The sequence below is a fragment of the Agelaius phoeniceus genome, chromosome 38 (assembly GCF_051311805.1).
Source record: "Agelaius phoeniceus isolate bAgePho1 chromosome 38, bAgePho1.hap1, whole genome shotgun sequence".
Classification (NCBI taxonomy): Eukaryota; Metazoa; Chordata; class Aves; order Passeriformes; family Icteridae; genus Agelaius; species Agelaius phoeniceus.
Window position 1 is genome coordinate 1 of NC_135304.1, and position 13,011 is coordinate 13,011.

The window sequence follows — 13,011 nt, forward strand, 5'->3', positions numbered from 1 at the left end:
CTCCTTGTACTCCAGTGACTGATGCAGGAGGATGCCCCAAAATCGGCTGAAATCACCCCAAATTTCACACCCAGATCATCCCCACCATGGCCCAGATCCTTCTCCTGCCATGGCCCAGCTCCTTCTCCTTCTGGCCTGGGGGAACCCCAAAAACGACTGAAATCACCCCAAATTTCACACCCAGATCATCCCCACCATGGCCCAGATCCTTCTCCTGCCATGGCCCAGCTCCTTCTCTTCTGGGCCTGAGGGAACCCCAAAATCGGCTGAAATCACCCCAAATTTCACACCTTCTGTATCTTAAGGGGAATCCCAAAAACAGCTGAAATCACCCCGAATTTCACACCCAGATCCTTCTCCTGCCATGACCCAGCTCCTTCTCCTTCTGGGGCCTGGGGGAACCCCAAAATCGGCTGAAATCACCCCAAATTTCACACCAGATCATCCCCACCATGGCCCAGCTCATTCTCCTTCTGTATCATAAGGAGAACCCCAAAATCGGCTGAAATCACCCCAGATTTCACACCCAGGTCATCCCCACCATGACCCAGCTCCTTCTCCTTCTGGGCTGAGGGAACCCCAAAAACGGCTGAAATCACCCCAAATTTCACACCCAGATCCTTTTCTTGCTGTATCTTAAGGGGGAACCCCAAAATCGGCTGAAATCCCCCCAAATTTCACACCCAGCTCCTCCTCCCACTCTGCAGATCCCCCAAAACCCAGCCCCTCACCCCAAAACCCAAGTGAGACCCTCCCCAATTCCCCTTTCCTCCCCCCCAGCCCCCATTTTGGGGACCCCCCCCCTCACCTCCTGCTTGTTCTGGGGGAGCTCCTCAGTCGGGGGGGGCTGCGAGGGGGGGCGGTGGGGGCGGGGGGGGGGTGGGGAAGGCGCCTCCTCCTCTTCCTCAGCCCCGCTCAGCTCCACCCCCAGCAGCACGCTCAGCGTGGTCATCACCCGCGGGTCCTGCAGCTTCCTGGGAGGGGGAACCAGGGCTTTGGGGGGCTGCACCCCGAAATCCCCATCCCAGAACTGTCCCGGGGGGGCTGCACCCGAAATTCCCATCCCAGAACTGTCCCGAGGGGGCTGCACCCCAAAATTCCCATCCCGAAATTCCCCGTCCCGAAATTCCCGTCCCAGAACTGTCCCGAGGGGGCTGCACCCCGAAAATCCCATCCAGAACTGTCCCGGGGGGCTGCACCCCAAAACTCCCATCCCAAAATTCCCCGTCCAAAATCCCATCCCAAAACTGTCCTGAGGGGGCTGCACCCCGAAATTCCCGTCCCAGAACTGTCCCGGGGGGGCTGCACCCCGAAATTCCCATCCCAGAACTGTCCCGAGGGGGCTGCACCCCGAAATTCCCATCCCAAAATTCCATCCAGAACTGTCCCGAGGGGGCTGCACCCCGAAATTCCCATCCCAGAACTGTCCCGAGGGGGCTGCACCCCGAAATTCCCATCCCAGAACTGTCCCGAGGGGGCTGCACCCCGAAATTCCCGTCCCAAAATTCCCCATCCCAAAATTCCCATCCCAGAACTGTCCCGAGGGGGCTGCACCCCGAAATTCCCGTCCCAAAATTCCCCATCCCAAAATTCCATCCCAGAACTGTCCCGAGGGGGGCTGCACCCCAAAATTCCCGTCCCAAAATTCCCCATCCCAAAACTTCCCCGAGGGGGCTGCACCCAAAATCCCCACCCCAAAATTCCCCATCCAAAAATTCCCCCAAGGGAACTGCACCCCAAAATCCCCGTCCCAGCCCCTCAGTGCCCCCCTCCAGCCCCCCAAGCCCCCTCCCAGCCCCCCAGAGACCCCTCCCAGCCCCCCAAAACTCCCTTCCTAGTCCCCCAAGACCCCTTTGCAGTCCCTCCCAGCCCCTCAAACCCCTCCAAACCCCCTCCCCAGACCCCCAGCGCCCCCCAAACCCCTCAGTGACTCCCCCAAACCCCTCAGTGACTCCCCCAAACCCCCTCCCAGCCCCCAAACCCCTCCCCAGCCCCCTAGAGCCCCCCAAACCCCCTCAGTGACGCCCCCAAACCCCTCCCCCAGCCCCCCAGAGCCCCCCAAACCCCTCAGTGACGCCCCCAAACCCCCTCCCCAGCCCCCCAAACCCCCCAAACCCCTTCACTGACGCCCCCAAACCCCTCCCCAGCCCCCCAGCACCCCCCAAACCCCTCACTGACGCCCCCCAGCTGCCCGGGGTCGCTGCGCAGCGTCTCCAGCAGCCGCCGGTACTCGGGGTCCCCCAGCAGCCCCCGGGTGCGGGGATCGGCCTCCAGCCGGGCCAGCAGGTCAGGGGCACCGAAAGGGTTCAGCAGCTTCCGCTCTGCAGCGGGGGCACAGCGGGGCAGGCGCCCCAAAAACCATCTCAGGGGGGCTGGAACCACCTCAGGGGGGCTGAAATCATCTCAGGGGGGCTGAAATCATCTCAGGGAGGCTGAAACCATCTCAGGAGGGCTGAAACCATCTCAGGGGGGCTGAACCATCTCAGGGGGGCTGAAATCATCTTCATCTCAGGGGGGCTGAAACCATCTCAGGGGGGCTGAAATCCTGCCCTGGACACCCCAAACTCACCTCTCCCCATTCCCCAGGACTCTGAAGCTCTCTGGGCTACCCAAAAACTTTCAGGGCCACCCAAAACCTTTCAGGCACCCCAAAAATCATGTCAGGGAGGCTGAAATTATCCCAGGGAGGCTCAAATCCTGCCCTGGACACCCCACACTCATCCCTCCCCATTCCCCAGGACCCTGAAACTCTCTGGGCTACCCAAAACCTTTCAGGGACACCTAAAACCTTGCTGGACCACCCCAAAACCTCTCCAGGACACCAAAAACCTTCCAGGGCCACCCAAAACCTTTCAGGCACCCCAAAAATCGTCTCAGGGAGGCTCAAATCCTGCCCTCAACACCCCAAACTCACCTCTCCCCATTCCCCAGGACTCTGAAACTCTCTGGGCTACCCAAAAACTTTCAGAGTCTCACAGAATCTCTCCAGGGCCACCCAAAATCTCTCCAGGTCACTCAAAATCCTTCAGGGACATCCAAAAACTTCCAGGGCCACCCAAAACCTTTCAGGCACCCCAAAAATCATCTCAGGGGGGCTGAAACCATCTCAGGGGGGCTGAAATCCTGCCCTCAACAGGGGCTGAAATCCTGCCCTCAACACCCCACACTCACCTCTCCCCATTCCCCAGGACTCTGAAGCTCTCTGGGCTACCCAAAAACTTTCAGGGCCACCCAAAACCTTGCTGGACCACCCAAAACCTCTCCAGGACACCAAAAACCTTTCAGGGCCACCCAAAATCCTTCAGGGCCACCCAAGATTTCTCCAGGCCACCAAAATCTTCCCAGGACTCTGAAACTCTCTGGGAGACCAAAAACCTCTCCAGGGCCACCCAAAACTTCTCCAGGTCACTCAAAATCCTTCAGGGCCACCCAAAACCTTTCAGGCACCCCAAAAACCATCTCAGGGAGGCTCAAATCCTGCTCTCGACACCCCACACTCACCCCTCCCCATTCCCCAGGACCCTGGAACTCTCTGGGCTACCCAAAAACCTTTCAGGGCCACCCAAAATCGTCCAGGGTCTCTCAAAACCTCTCTGGGCCACCCAAAACTTTTCAAGGTCACTCAAAATCCTTCACAGCCACCCAAAACCTCTGTGGGTCACCCAAAACGTCTCCAGGCCACTCAAAACCTTTCAGGACCACCCAAAACCACTCCAGGCTACCCAAAACCTTCCAGGCCACCTAGAACTTCTCCAGGGCCACCCCAAAACCTTTTGAGACCACCTAAAACATTTCTGTGCCCCCTAAAACTTCTCTGAGCGACTCAAAACCTTTCAGGGCACTCAAAACCTTTCAGGGCCACCCAAAATTTCTCTGGATTACTCAAAACTTCTCCAGGCCACCCAAAACCTTCCAGGGCCACCCAAAACCACCCCAGGACCCTGAAACTCTCTGGGCCACCCAAAACCTTTCAAGGTCACTCAAAATCCTTCACGGCCACCCAAAACCTCTGTGGGTCACCCAAAACATTTCCAGGCCACTCAAAACCTTCCAGGGCCACCCAAAACCTCTTGAGACCACCTAAAACATTTCTGTGCCCCCTAAACTTCTCTGAGTGACTCAAAACTTTTCGGGGCCACCCAAAATTTCTCCAGGCTGCTCAAAACTTCTCCAGGCCACCCAAAACCTTCCAGGGCCACCCAAAACCACCCCAGGACCCTGAAACTCTCTAGGTCACCCAAAACCTTTCAGGACCACCCAAAACCTCTCCAGGTCACCCATAACCTTTCAGGGTCACCCAAAACCTCCCCAGACCACCCAAACCCTCCCCAGACCACCCAAACCCGTCCCAGGGAGCTCCCCCCAGGCCCCCCTACCCGCCAGCCTGGCCTCCACCCCGCGCAGGCCCTGCAGGAGCTGCTCATTGCCCGGCTCCCGGGCCAGCCCCTCCTCGTAGGTGGCCTTGGCCTCCTCCAGGCGCTGCAGGAACTCCAGAGCGGCCGCCTTGCGCGAGTACCCCTGGGGGACACGGGGGGGACACGGGGGGGACATGGGGTCACAGCCCTGGCCTGGCCTCTGGGGGCCCGGGATCCCCACCATGACCCCCCCATTGTGGTTAACCCCAACCCTGAGCCCCCCCATTGTGGTTAACCCCAACCCTGAGCCCCCCCATTATGGTTAACCCCAACCCTGAGCCCCCCATTATGGTTAACCCCAACCCTGACCCCCCCATTATGGTTAACCCCAATCCTGACCCCCCCCATTGTGGTTAACCCCAACCCTGACCCCCCCATTGTGGTTAACCCCAACCCTGACCCCCCCCCATTATGGTTAACCCCAACCCTGACCCCCCCATTGTGGTTAACCCCAACCCTGAGCCCCCATTATGGTTAACCCCAACCCTGACCCCTTCCTCCATGGTCAGACTCCAACCCTGACCCCCCGATTGTGGTTAACCCCAACCCTGACCCCCCCATTGTGGTTAACCCCCACCCTGACCCCCCCCACACCCATGGACAGACCCCCACCCCTGACCCCCCCATTATGGTCAGACCCCAACCTTGACCCCCCCATTATGGAGAGACCCCACCCTGACCCCCCCCATTATGGACGGACCCCACCCTGACCCCCCACACCCCATGGTCAGAGCCCACCCTGACTCCCCCACACCCATGGTCAGACCCCAACCCTGACCCCTAAAGGACCCCATGGGGACAGTGAGTCCCCCCCTGCTCTGTGCCCCTAGGATCCCCCACCCTGACCCTCCATGGGATCCCCCATGGTCAGACCCCCTGAGACCGCCCCCCAAATCATCCCCTCATGAGCCCACAGGGGCTGTACAGACCCCCCCAGGATAAGCCCCCAACCCTATTCCCTAAATCATCCCAATGAGGGCTGTATGGACCCTGCAGATCATCCCCCCATGACCCCATGGGGGCCGTATGCCCCAAGATGAGGCCCCCATGACAGCTGTACCCCCCAGATCATCCCCCCATAACCCAATGGGGGCTGCACACACCCCAAAATCAGCTCCCTGTGATCCTATAGGGGCTGTACCCCCCAGATCAGGCCCTCCATGACCCAATAGGGGCTGCACACACCCCAAAATCAGCCCCCTGTGATCCTATAGGGGCTGTTCCCCCCCAGATCACCCCCCCATGACCCAATAGGGGCTGCACACACCACCCCCCCCCACCCCATTCCTCCAAGCTCCGCACACACCCCTCACCCTCCTCCCTCCCCCAGACCCCCCCAAGCCCCTCTCACCCCCCCATTCCCCCCGTGCCCACCTTGGCCCAGTCGGGCGCAGCTCCAGCGGGCCCAGGCATTGCTGAGCCCCCATTCCCCCACACCCCCCATTCCCCCCGGTGCCCCCCGTGCCCACCTTGGCCCAGTCGGGGCGCAGCTCCAGCGTGCGGCACGCATCGGCCAGGGCCCGCCCGTAGTCGCCGAGCCGCGCGTAGGCGGCCGAGCGGTTGCTGAACAGGACGTGGTTGTTGGGGGTCCCGGGCGATGGCGGCCGAGTAGTGCCCCACGGCCGCCCCCACGTCCCCCGCCGCCAGCGCCCGGTTCCCCCCGCTCCTTCAGCTCCTGAGCCTGCCCGAGCCGCACCGGGAACACGGCGGGAACCGGAGAGGAGGACACGGAACGGGAGAGGGGGACACGGAACGGGAGACGGGGACACGGATCGGGAGAGGGGGACACGGAACGGGAGAGGAGAGGAAGAGGAGGCACGGGAGCAGGAAAGGAGGAACGGGAGAGGGAGAAAAGGAACGGGAGAGGGAGAGGAAGAGGAGGCACGGGAACAGGGAGAGGGAGAGGAAGAGCAGGCACGGGAATGGGGAGAGGGAGAGGAAGAAGAGGCAGCGGAATGGGGAGAGGAGGCACAGGAACGGGGAGAAGAGGGAGAGGAAGAGCAGGCACGGGAATGAGGAGAGGGAGAGGAAGAAGAGGAACGGGGAGCGGGAGAAGGGGCACGGAAATGAGGAGAGGGGGAGAGGAAGAGAAGGCACGGGAAAGGGAAGGGAGGAGGAAGAGCAAGCAGGGGAGCGGGGAGAGGAAGAGGAGCACGAGAACGGGGAGAGGGTGAGGAAGAGGAGGCACGGGAATGGGAGAGGGTGAGGAAGAGCAGGTAGGGGAACGGGAGAGGGGACACGGGAACGGGAAAGGAGGAAGAGGAGGCGCGAGAACGGGGAGAAGAGCAAGTAGGAGAACGGGGAGAAGGTGAGGAAGAGGAGGCACGGGAACGAGAAGGGAAGAGGATGAGGGAGAGGAGGGAAAAGGGACGGAGGGAAAACAGCGAAGGGCCGGGAGCAGCCAGGGGCGAGGAAGATGAGGAGGATGAAGGTGTCAGAAAACGAGCAGGATGAAAGCGCAAAAGAAACGAGGATGAAAGGGGCGAGGAGGATGAGGATAACGAAGGTGCGAGGAAGATGAGAAGGATGAAGAAGCAAGGGAGGGCAAGTGACAGGCAGAGAGAAGAGCGTGAGCAAGGCCGGAAGGATGAAGACGAGGGCGGTGAAGATGAAGGAGAAGCGAAGAAGAGGAGGGAAGGAAAAAGAACAAGAACGTGAGCAAGGAGGCGCTTCCCGGAGACCAAAAACCCCTCCAGGACCCCCTCGCCCCCTCAAGGACCCTGAACCTCCCGGGGACCCCTCAGGGACCCCCAGACAAACCCAAACCGCCCTGAGCCCCCTCAGGGACCCCCAAACAAGCCCAAACCGCCCTGAGCCCTCTCAGGGCGCCGTCCGTTCCCCCTCAGCTCCCTCAGGGACCCCCAGACGAGCCCAAACCACCCCGAGCCCCCTCAGGGCCCCCGCGCTCCCCTCAGAGCGCCCTGACCCCGGCAGCGACCCCCGAGCCCCGTTCGGGATCGCCATAAAACCCAGCCCCGATCCCCAGCCCTGCCCCCGGAGCTGCCCCGGTCCCGGTTCCCCTCAGGCCCCTCCGCCCGCCCCCGGGACCCCCTCAGGGCCGCTCCCCCCCCACCTCCTCCATGGCCGTGGCTCCGCTCCCGCCGCTCCCGCGCCGCCCTCTGGAAGCTGCTAGAACCCTGCGGCCACGCCCCCCGCGCCCCATTGGCCGCCTGCCCCGCCCGCCCGCCCCCGCTCACGCTCCCATTGGCTGTCTCCCGCCTTCCCGTCTTCCTATTGGCTGCTAGGCGCAGCGGGGCGCGCCCCTTTCCAGACGGAAGCCGGCACCGGGGCCCGCCCACGCGTGCTCCCATTGGTTGTGTCTCCGGCGCTGGGCGCTCATTGGCTGAGCTCCTCTGGGACTTCTGGAATTTTCCGCTTCTCCCATTGGCTGCGAGCGGCGCTGATCACAGAGGGCGGGGGGGGGAGACGGGGAGCGCCCCCTGGCGGCGCGGAGGTCTCGCTGGGAAGGGAGAGAGGGGCGGGGCTTTCACGGGGGCGGGGCTTGAACTAAATAGGCGGGGCTTGCACTAAAGGGGCGTGGCTTGCACGGGGGACCCTCTCCCGTGGCCAGTGGCAGTCACGGAGGGGAATCCAAGAGGTGACGACTGACACACGTGTGACCTTGGCAGGGCCCTGCTGTGACCCCTCCCCTCCCCACCCCCACCCCTCGTGTCCCCCTCCACCCCTCCCCCATTGCTCGTCCTGCTCCGAGGGGTCCCCGTGTCACCACCCCCGGGGACCCCCAGGGACACCCCCACCCCTCCCGTGCCGCCCCCCATGTCACATCGCCCCTCCCCCAATGTCACATCGCCCCTCCCCCAATGTCACATCCCCCCTCCCCCCACCCCAAATTTGCCCCCCGGACCCCCCCGTCCCACGGGAAAGAGGCGCCGGCAGGAAAAGGAGCCGCTGGGTTTATTGGGGGGTGAAGGGGGGGGGCAGAGGGGGGATTTTGGGTCCCCCTTGGCCCTCCTGGGACGGTTTGTCCTGATTTTGGTCCTTTTTTACCCCAAATCCAACGGCAGGGGCGGGGGGAGGGGTGAAGGCACCTCGCGGGGGAGGGGAAGGGGGGGGCACGGGGGGAGGGGGGACCCACCCCGACCCCTGGGTCCTCCCCACCCCCAGGCTCTGTCGGGGCCTGGGGTCCTCCCGGAGGTCCCAAGGAGGGGGGGGGGGGTCGTGGCTGTCGGGGTCCATCCACTGCCCCACACCCCCTCCAAATCCCATTCCTGCACCAAATCTGCCGTTTTTCCCCCCAAAAAGCCGCGGTGCCGAAAAAAATCCCACCTTAAAAAAGCCAAAACGCCCCTAAAAGTCTCCCCCCCCCCCCAAAACGTCCTCAGAGCCAGGCCCGGGAGGGGATCCCCCACCAAAACGGGCAGGGCGGGAGAGGGGGGGGTGTCCCAAAACAAGAGGCCGCCCCCTCCCCCATCCATCAGGACCCCCCTCCCACCCCCCCATGCGGCACCTGCCCCCCCCGGTAGCCCCGCACGCCGGGGGGGGGGCAGCGGCGGCGGCGGCGGCGGCGGCGGCGGCGGCGGGGGGGGGGAACACGGTGCGGATCCCGCCCTCGTCCGGGGCCCGCAGCGGCCGCAGCGCCAACCGCGCCCCCCCCCCCGCCGCCTTTGGGGGGCGGCAGCGGCGGCGCCCCCAGCCCCATCCTCCTCCTCCTCCTCCTCCTCTTCCTCCAGCACCCCCCCAGCACCCCCAGCACCACCCCGGCCGCCGCCGCCGCCGCCGCCCCCAGAGCCGCGGCCGGGGGCAGCAGCGCGGGGGTCGCATCCCCCCCGTGGCTCGGGGGGGGCCGCACCGGTTTGGGGGGGGTCCCCGGCACCGGCCCGGGCCTGGGCGCAGAGCGGGGGAGCGGCGGGCGGCTCCAGGGCGGCGAGGCACACCCGGTACGGGGCTCGGGGCTGCAGCGCCCGCACCACGTACTCGCCGCGCTCCCCCCGCACCAAGGTCTCGGTCACGGCTCCCCCCCCGGGCCGCAGCCAGCTCAGCCTCAGCGACGCCCCGGGAGGCGCCGGCGGCCACCGGACCCGCAGGGCCCCGCCGGGAGCCGCCTGCACCCAGAGCCCCGGCGCGGCGGCGGCCGCTCCTCCCGGCGCCGCGGGGGAGACACCGGCGGAAACACCGGGGGACGTCCCCGCGCCCGTTCCCCCCGCGGCTCCCGGGTTCTCGCAAGCGTCCATCTCCCCCCGGAGCTCTCCCACCGGCAGCCCCCGCAGCCGGGCCGGGGCCTGGCACAGCAGCCCCCGCACCTCCAGGCGCGGCGGGGCGCGGCGCCGCAGCCAGTCCCGCAGCCAGGCCAGGTTACAGCCGCAGAACCAGGGGTTGTTGCGCAGCCCCAGGTGGCTCAGGCTGCCCAGGTCGTCGAAGAGCCCCCGGGGCAGCGTGGTCAGGTTGTTGTCCGACAGATCCAAGCGCTCCAGCGCCCTCATCCTCGCCAGAGCTCCGGCCGGCACGTGGCTGATGGCGTTGGCGGCCAGCGAGAGGCGGCGGAGCCGGGCCCGGGGCAGGTTGGCGGGGGGCGCCGCCAGCGCGTTGCGGCCCAGCGAGAGCTCGCTGAGGTTCCCCAGGCGGCTGAAGGTGTCGTCGGCCATGCGCTGGTTCGCCAGGAGGTTCCCGTCCAGCACCAGGCGCCGCAGCGCCGGCAGCCCCTCGAAGGCCCGCAGGGGAATGGTGTGGATGCGGTTGTCGTCCAGCCGCAGCTCCTCCAGCGCCGGCGGCAGCCCCGCGGGGACGCTGCTCAGGTGGTTCCGAGAGAGGAAGAGGAGGCGCAGCCGGCGGTTCTCGGCGAACGCGTCCTCCTCGATGCCGGCCGCCGACACGGAGTTATCGTCCAGGTGCAGCCGCTCGAGCAGCGGCGCCCGGGCCAGCGCCCGGCGGCAGAGGCCGCGCACGTTGTTCTCCTGCAGGTGCAGCTCCCGCAGAGCCGGCGGCAGGTGAGCCGGCAGCTGCTCCAGGGCGTTGGCGTACAGGTAAAGCACCCGCAGCGCCGGCAGCCGGCCCAGGCGAGCCGGGATGCCCGCGTCGCCGATGCGGTTGTTCTGCAGGAACAGCGTGGTGGCACCGGGAGGGAGCCCCTCGGGCACGGCCGTCAGCCCGCGGTCGTTGCAGTAAACGCGGCCGCCGGAGCAGCGGCAAACGGCGGGACAGGCGCCCACGGGGCTCACGGCGCTGGTCAGCAGCAGGGGGAGGGCGGTGGTCAGCACGGGGAGGGCGGCCACGGGGGTCGCGGTGGGCAGCAGGGGGATGCCGGTGGTCAGCAGGGGGATGCCGGTGGTCAGCAGGGTGGTCACGGTGGTCAGCAGGGCGGTCACAGTGGTCAGCAGCAGGGTGGTGCCAGTGGTCAGCAGGGTGGTCGCAGTGGTCAGCACGGTGGTCGCAGTGGTCAGCAGCAGGGTGATGGCGGTGGTCAGCAGGGTGGTCACAGTGGTCAGCAGCCTTTGGGGTCCCCCCCCCCGCGGTGACCGGGGGACGGGGAGGGGACGGGGAGGGGGGGCCATGGGTGGATGGGTGGCCTGAGGGAGGAGGGGGAGGAGAGAGGGGAGGGCTCAGGGGGGGTGGGGACCGGGGGGGTGGTCGTGACCCCTCCCCAGCTTGAGCCCGAATGTAAAGCAGGACCCCCCCCCCCATCTGCACCCCCCATTAAAGGGGGCCAGGATCCCCAGCCTGACCCTAAATTAAAGGCAGGACCCCCCCCCATTAAAGGGGGCCAGGACCCCCAGCCTGACCCCAAATGAAAAGCAGGACCCCCCCCTCAGACCCCTATTAAAGGGGGACCAGGACCCCCAGCCTGACCCCAAACATAAAGCAGGACCCCCCCCATTAAAAGGGGACCAGGACCCCCAGCCTGACCCTAAATGAAAGGCAGGACCCCCCTCTCAGCACCCCCATTTAAAGAGGGATCAGGACCCTCAGCCTGATGCCAAATAAAAGGCAGGACCCCCCCCCCATTAAATGGAGACCAGGACCCCTTGACTGACCCCAAATGAAAGGCAAGACACTCCCCCTGCACCCCCTTTTTAAGGGGGACCAGGACCCCCCAGCCTGACCCCAAGTGAAAGGCAGGACCCCCCCCATTAAAGGGGGGACCAGGACCCCCCAGCCTGACCCCATAGAGAATGCATGGACCCCTCAGACCCCATTACAGCCCCCCCCAATACCTCCTGACCCCTCCCCCCTTTAGGGCCCTCCCCCGACCCCAAACCCAGACCAGGGACACCCCGAACCCCCCCTGCCCATCCTGGGGGGGGTCCCCCCATCCCCTCCAGGTGTGTCCGGGGCGGGGCGGGGGGCGGGGCCGTACCTGGCTCCTGTCGCTCCCCTCGGGCTCCTCCTCGTGCCCCGGCCGTGCTCACCGGGCCCGGTGCTCCATGGCCCCCCCGCCCCGCCGGGGGGGCCGCTGGGGGTGGGGAGGGGGCGTCAGTCATGGGAGGGGGGGGGGGGTGGGGGGGGGTGGGGTCCTCATGCGACAGCTCCCCCCCCCCCCTTAATGTGACACCCGGCGGGACCCAGGTGTGCGGGCCCCTTCCCGCACCCCCCCGGGGTTCATTAACAGCGCGGTTAATGAGCCCCCCCTCATTAGCAGCGCCTCGTTAGTGCCCCCCCTCCCCCCCCCAGGGACCCCCTTGCGTCAGCCCCGGGCTCGGGGGGGGGGTCAGGTGACACCCCCGGGGAGGGGGGAGGGGACACAGGTGACACCCCCAGGTCACCCCCCCGTGAGCCCTTGGGGGGGGTCAGGGAGGGTTTTTTTTGGGGGGGTCCCATGGAAATGGGGGGGGGGGCGCTGCCCCAAACCCTGGTCCTGCCCCCCTCCCCTCCCCCTCCTGGAGCATCCCCGGCTCCCGGGGGGTCTGGGGGGGTCTGGGGGTGCTGCTGGAAGGGGGGGGGGGTCCGGGGGTGTTTTTTGGGGGGGGGGGGGGGGTCAGACCCCCCGACCCCTCTTCCCTCCCCTCCCCCAGCCCGGACGGTCCCTCCCCCTCCCTCTGCCCCCGCTGGAGCATCCCCGGTACCGGGAGGGTTTGGGGGGGGGTCCCGGGGGTCCCGCGGGGATTTGGGGAGCCCGGGGGGGGTGGGGGGGCGCTCCTGGGTCTCCCCCTCCCCTCGCGGCCGCCCGGGCCCCTCCCCCCGGAATGGCTGGAGCATCCCTGGCAATGGGGGGGGGGGTGGGGGACACGGCGGATTTGGGGGGGGGTCCCTTGGTGGTGGTGGTGGGGGGGGGTCCCTGTGTGTGTGTGGGGGTCCCTGGGTGCGGGGGGGGTCGCTCCGAGGGGGTCTCGGGTGGGAACGGGCCCCGCTCCGGCCCAACGGAGCCTCCCCGCCCCCCCCGCGCTGGAGCATCCGCGGGTACCGGAGCGGGAGGGGGAGGGGGAGGGGATGGATTTGGGGAGGGGGTCCCGGGGATGGGGGGGGGGGGGGGGTCCGGGGGGTCCTTACCGGGTGGCTCCGGCCGGCGCGTGCGGGCCCGGCGGCGGCGGCGGCGGCGGCTGCGGGCGTGGGAAGGCGGCGGCGGAGGGGGGGGGGGGGGGGGGAGGCAGGACCGGGACCGGGACCGCCCCCGGTGCGGGGGGAATGGGGGGGGGGGGCGGGA

At 66.5% G+C, this 13,011-nt stretch overlaps 2 protein-coding genes across 2 annotated transcripts; both read right to left on the reverse strand.

The window, feature by feature from the left end:
• Positions 1-416: 416 nt before the first annotated feature.
• Positions 417-7,578, reverse strand: STIP1 (stress induced phosphoprotein 1). Its single transcript, XM_077172510.1, is given in 8 exon segments — positions 417-568; positions 808-974; positions 2,168-2,321; positions 4,377-4,518; positions 5,885-6,001; positions 6,003-6,074; positions 6,076-6,096; positions 7,489-7,578. Coding segments are annotated over 8 exon segments (900 nt in total). The 3' UTR covers positions 417-431.
• A 78-nt stretch (positions 7,579-7,656) lies between these two features.
• On the reverse strand, positions 7,657-12,956 carry LOC129134212 (leucine-rich repeat transmembrane protein FLRT1-like). The gene is made up of 4 exons (XM_077172414.1): positions 12,858-12,956; positions 11,728-11,823; positions 8,888-10,939; positions 7,657-7,875 (listed from the first exon to the last, which is right to left on the reverse strand). Exons 3-4 carry the CDS (start codon positions 10,922-10,924, stop codon positions 7,657-7,659), a joined length of 2,256 nt encoding a protein of 751 aa, XP_077028529.1. The 5' UTR covers positions 10,925-10,939; positions 11,728-11,823; positions 12,858-12,956.
• Positions 12,957-13,011: the final 55 nt, after the last annotated feature.

What these genes read in the sequence shown, in the direction of transcription:
- LOC129134212 (XM_077172414.1), bottom strand. Translation starts at nt 10,924, where the DNA reads ATGGCCCCCCCTCCCCGTCCCCTCCCCGTCCCCCGGTCACCGCGGGGG. An exon ending in GTGCGGGGCTACCGGGGGGG is followed by an intron (nt 7,876 to 8,887) that starts GCAGGTGCCGCA and finishes CTCCCTTCCCAG; the next exon opens with CGAGACCTCCGCGCCGCCAG.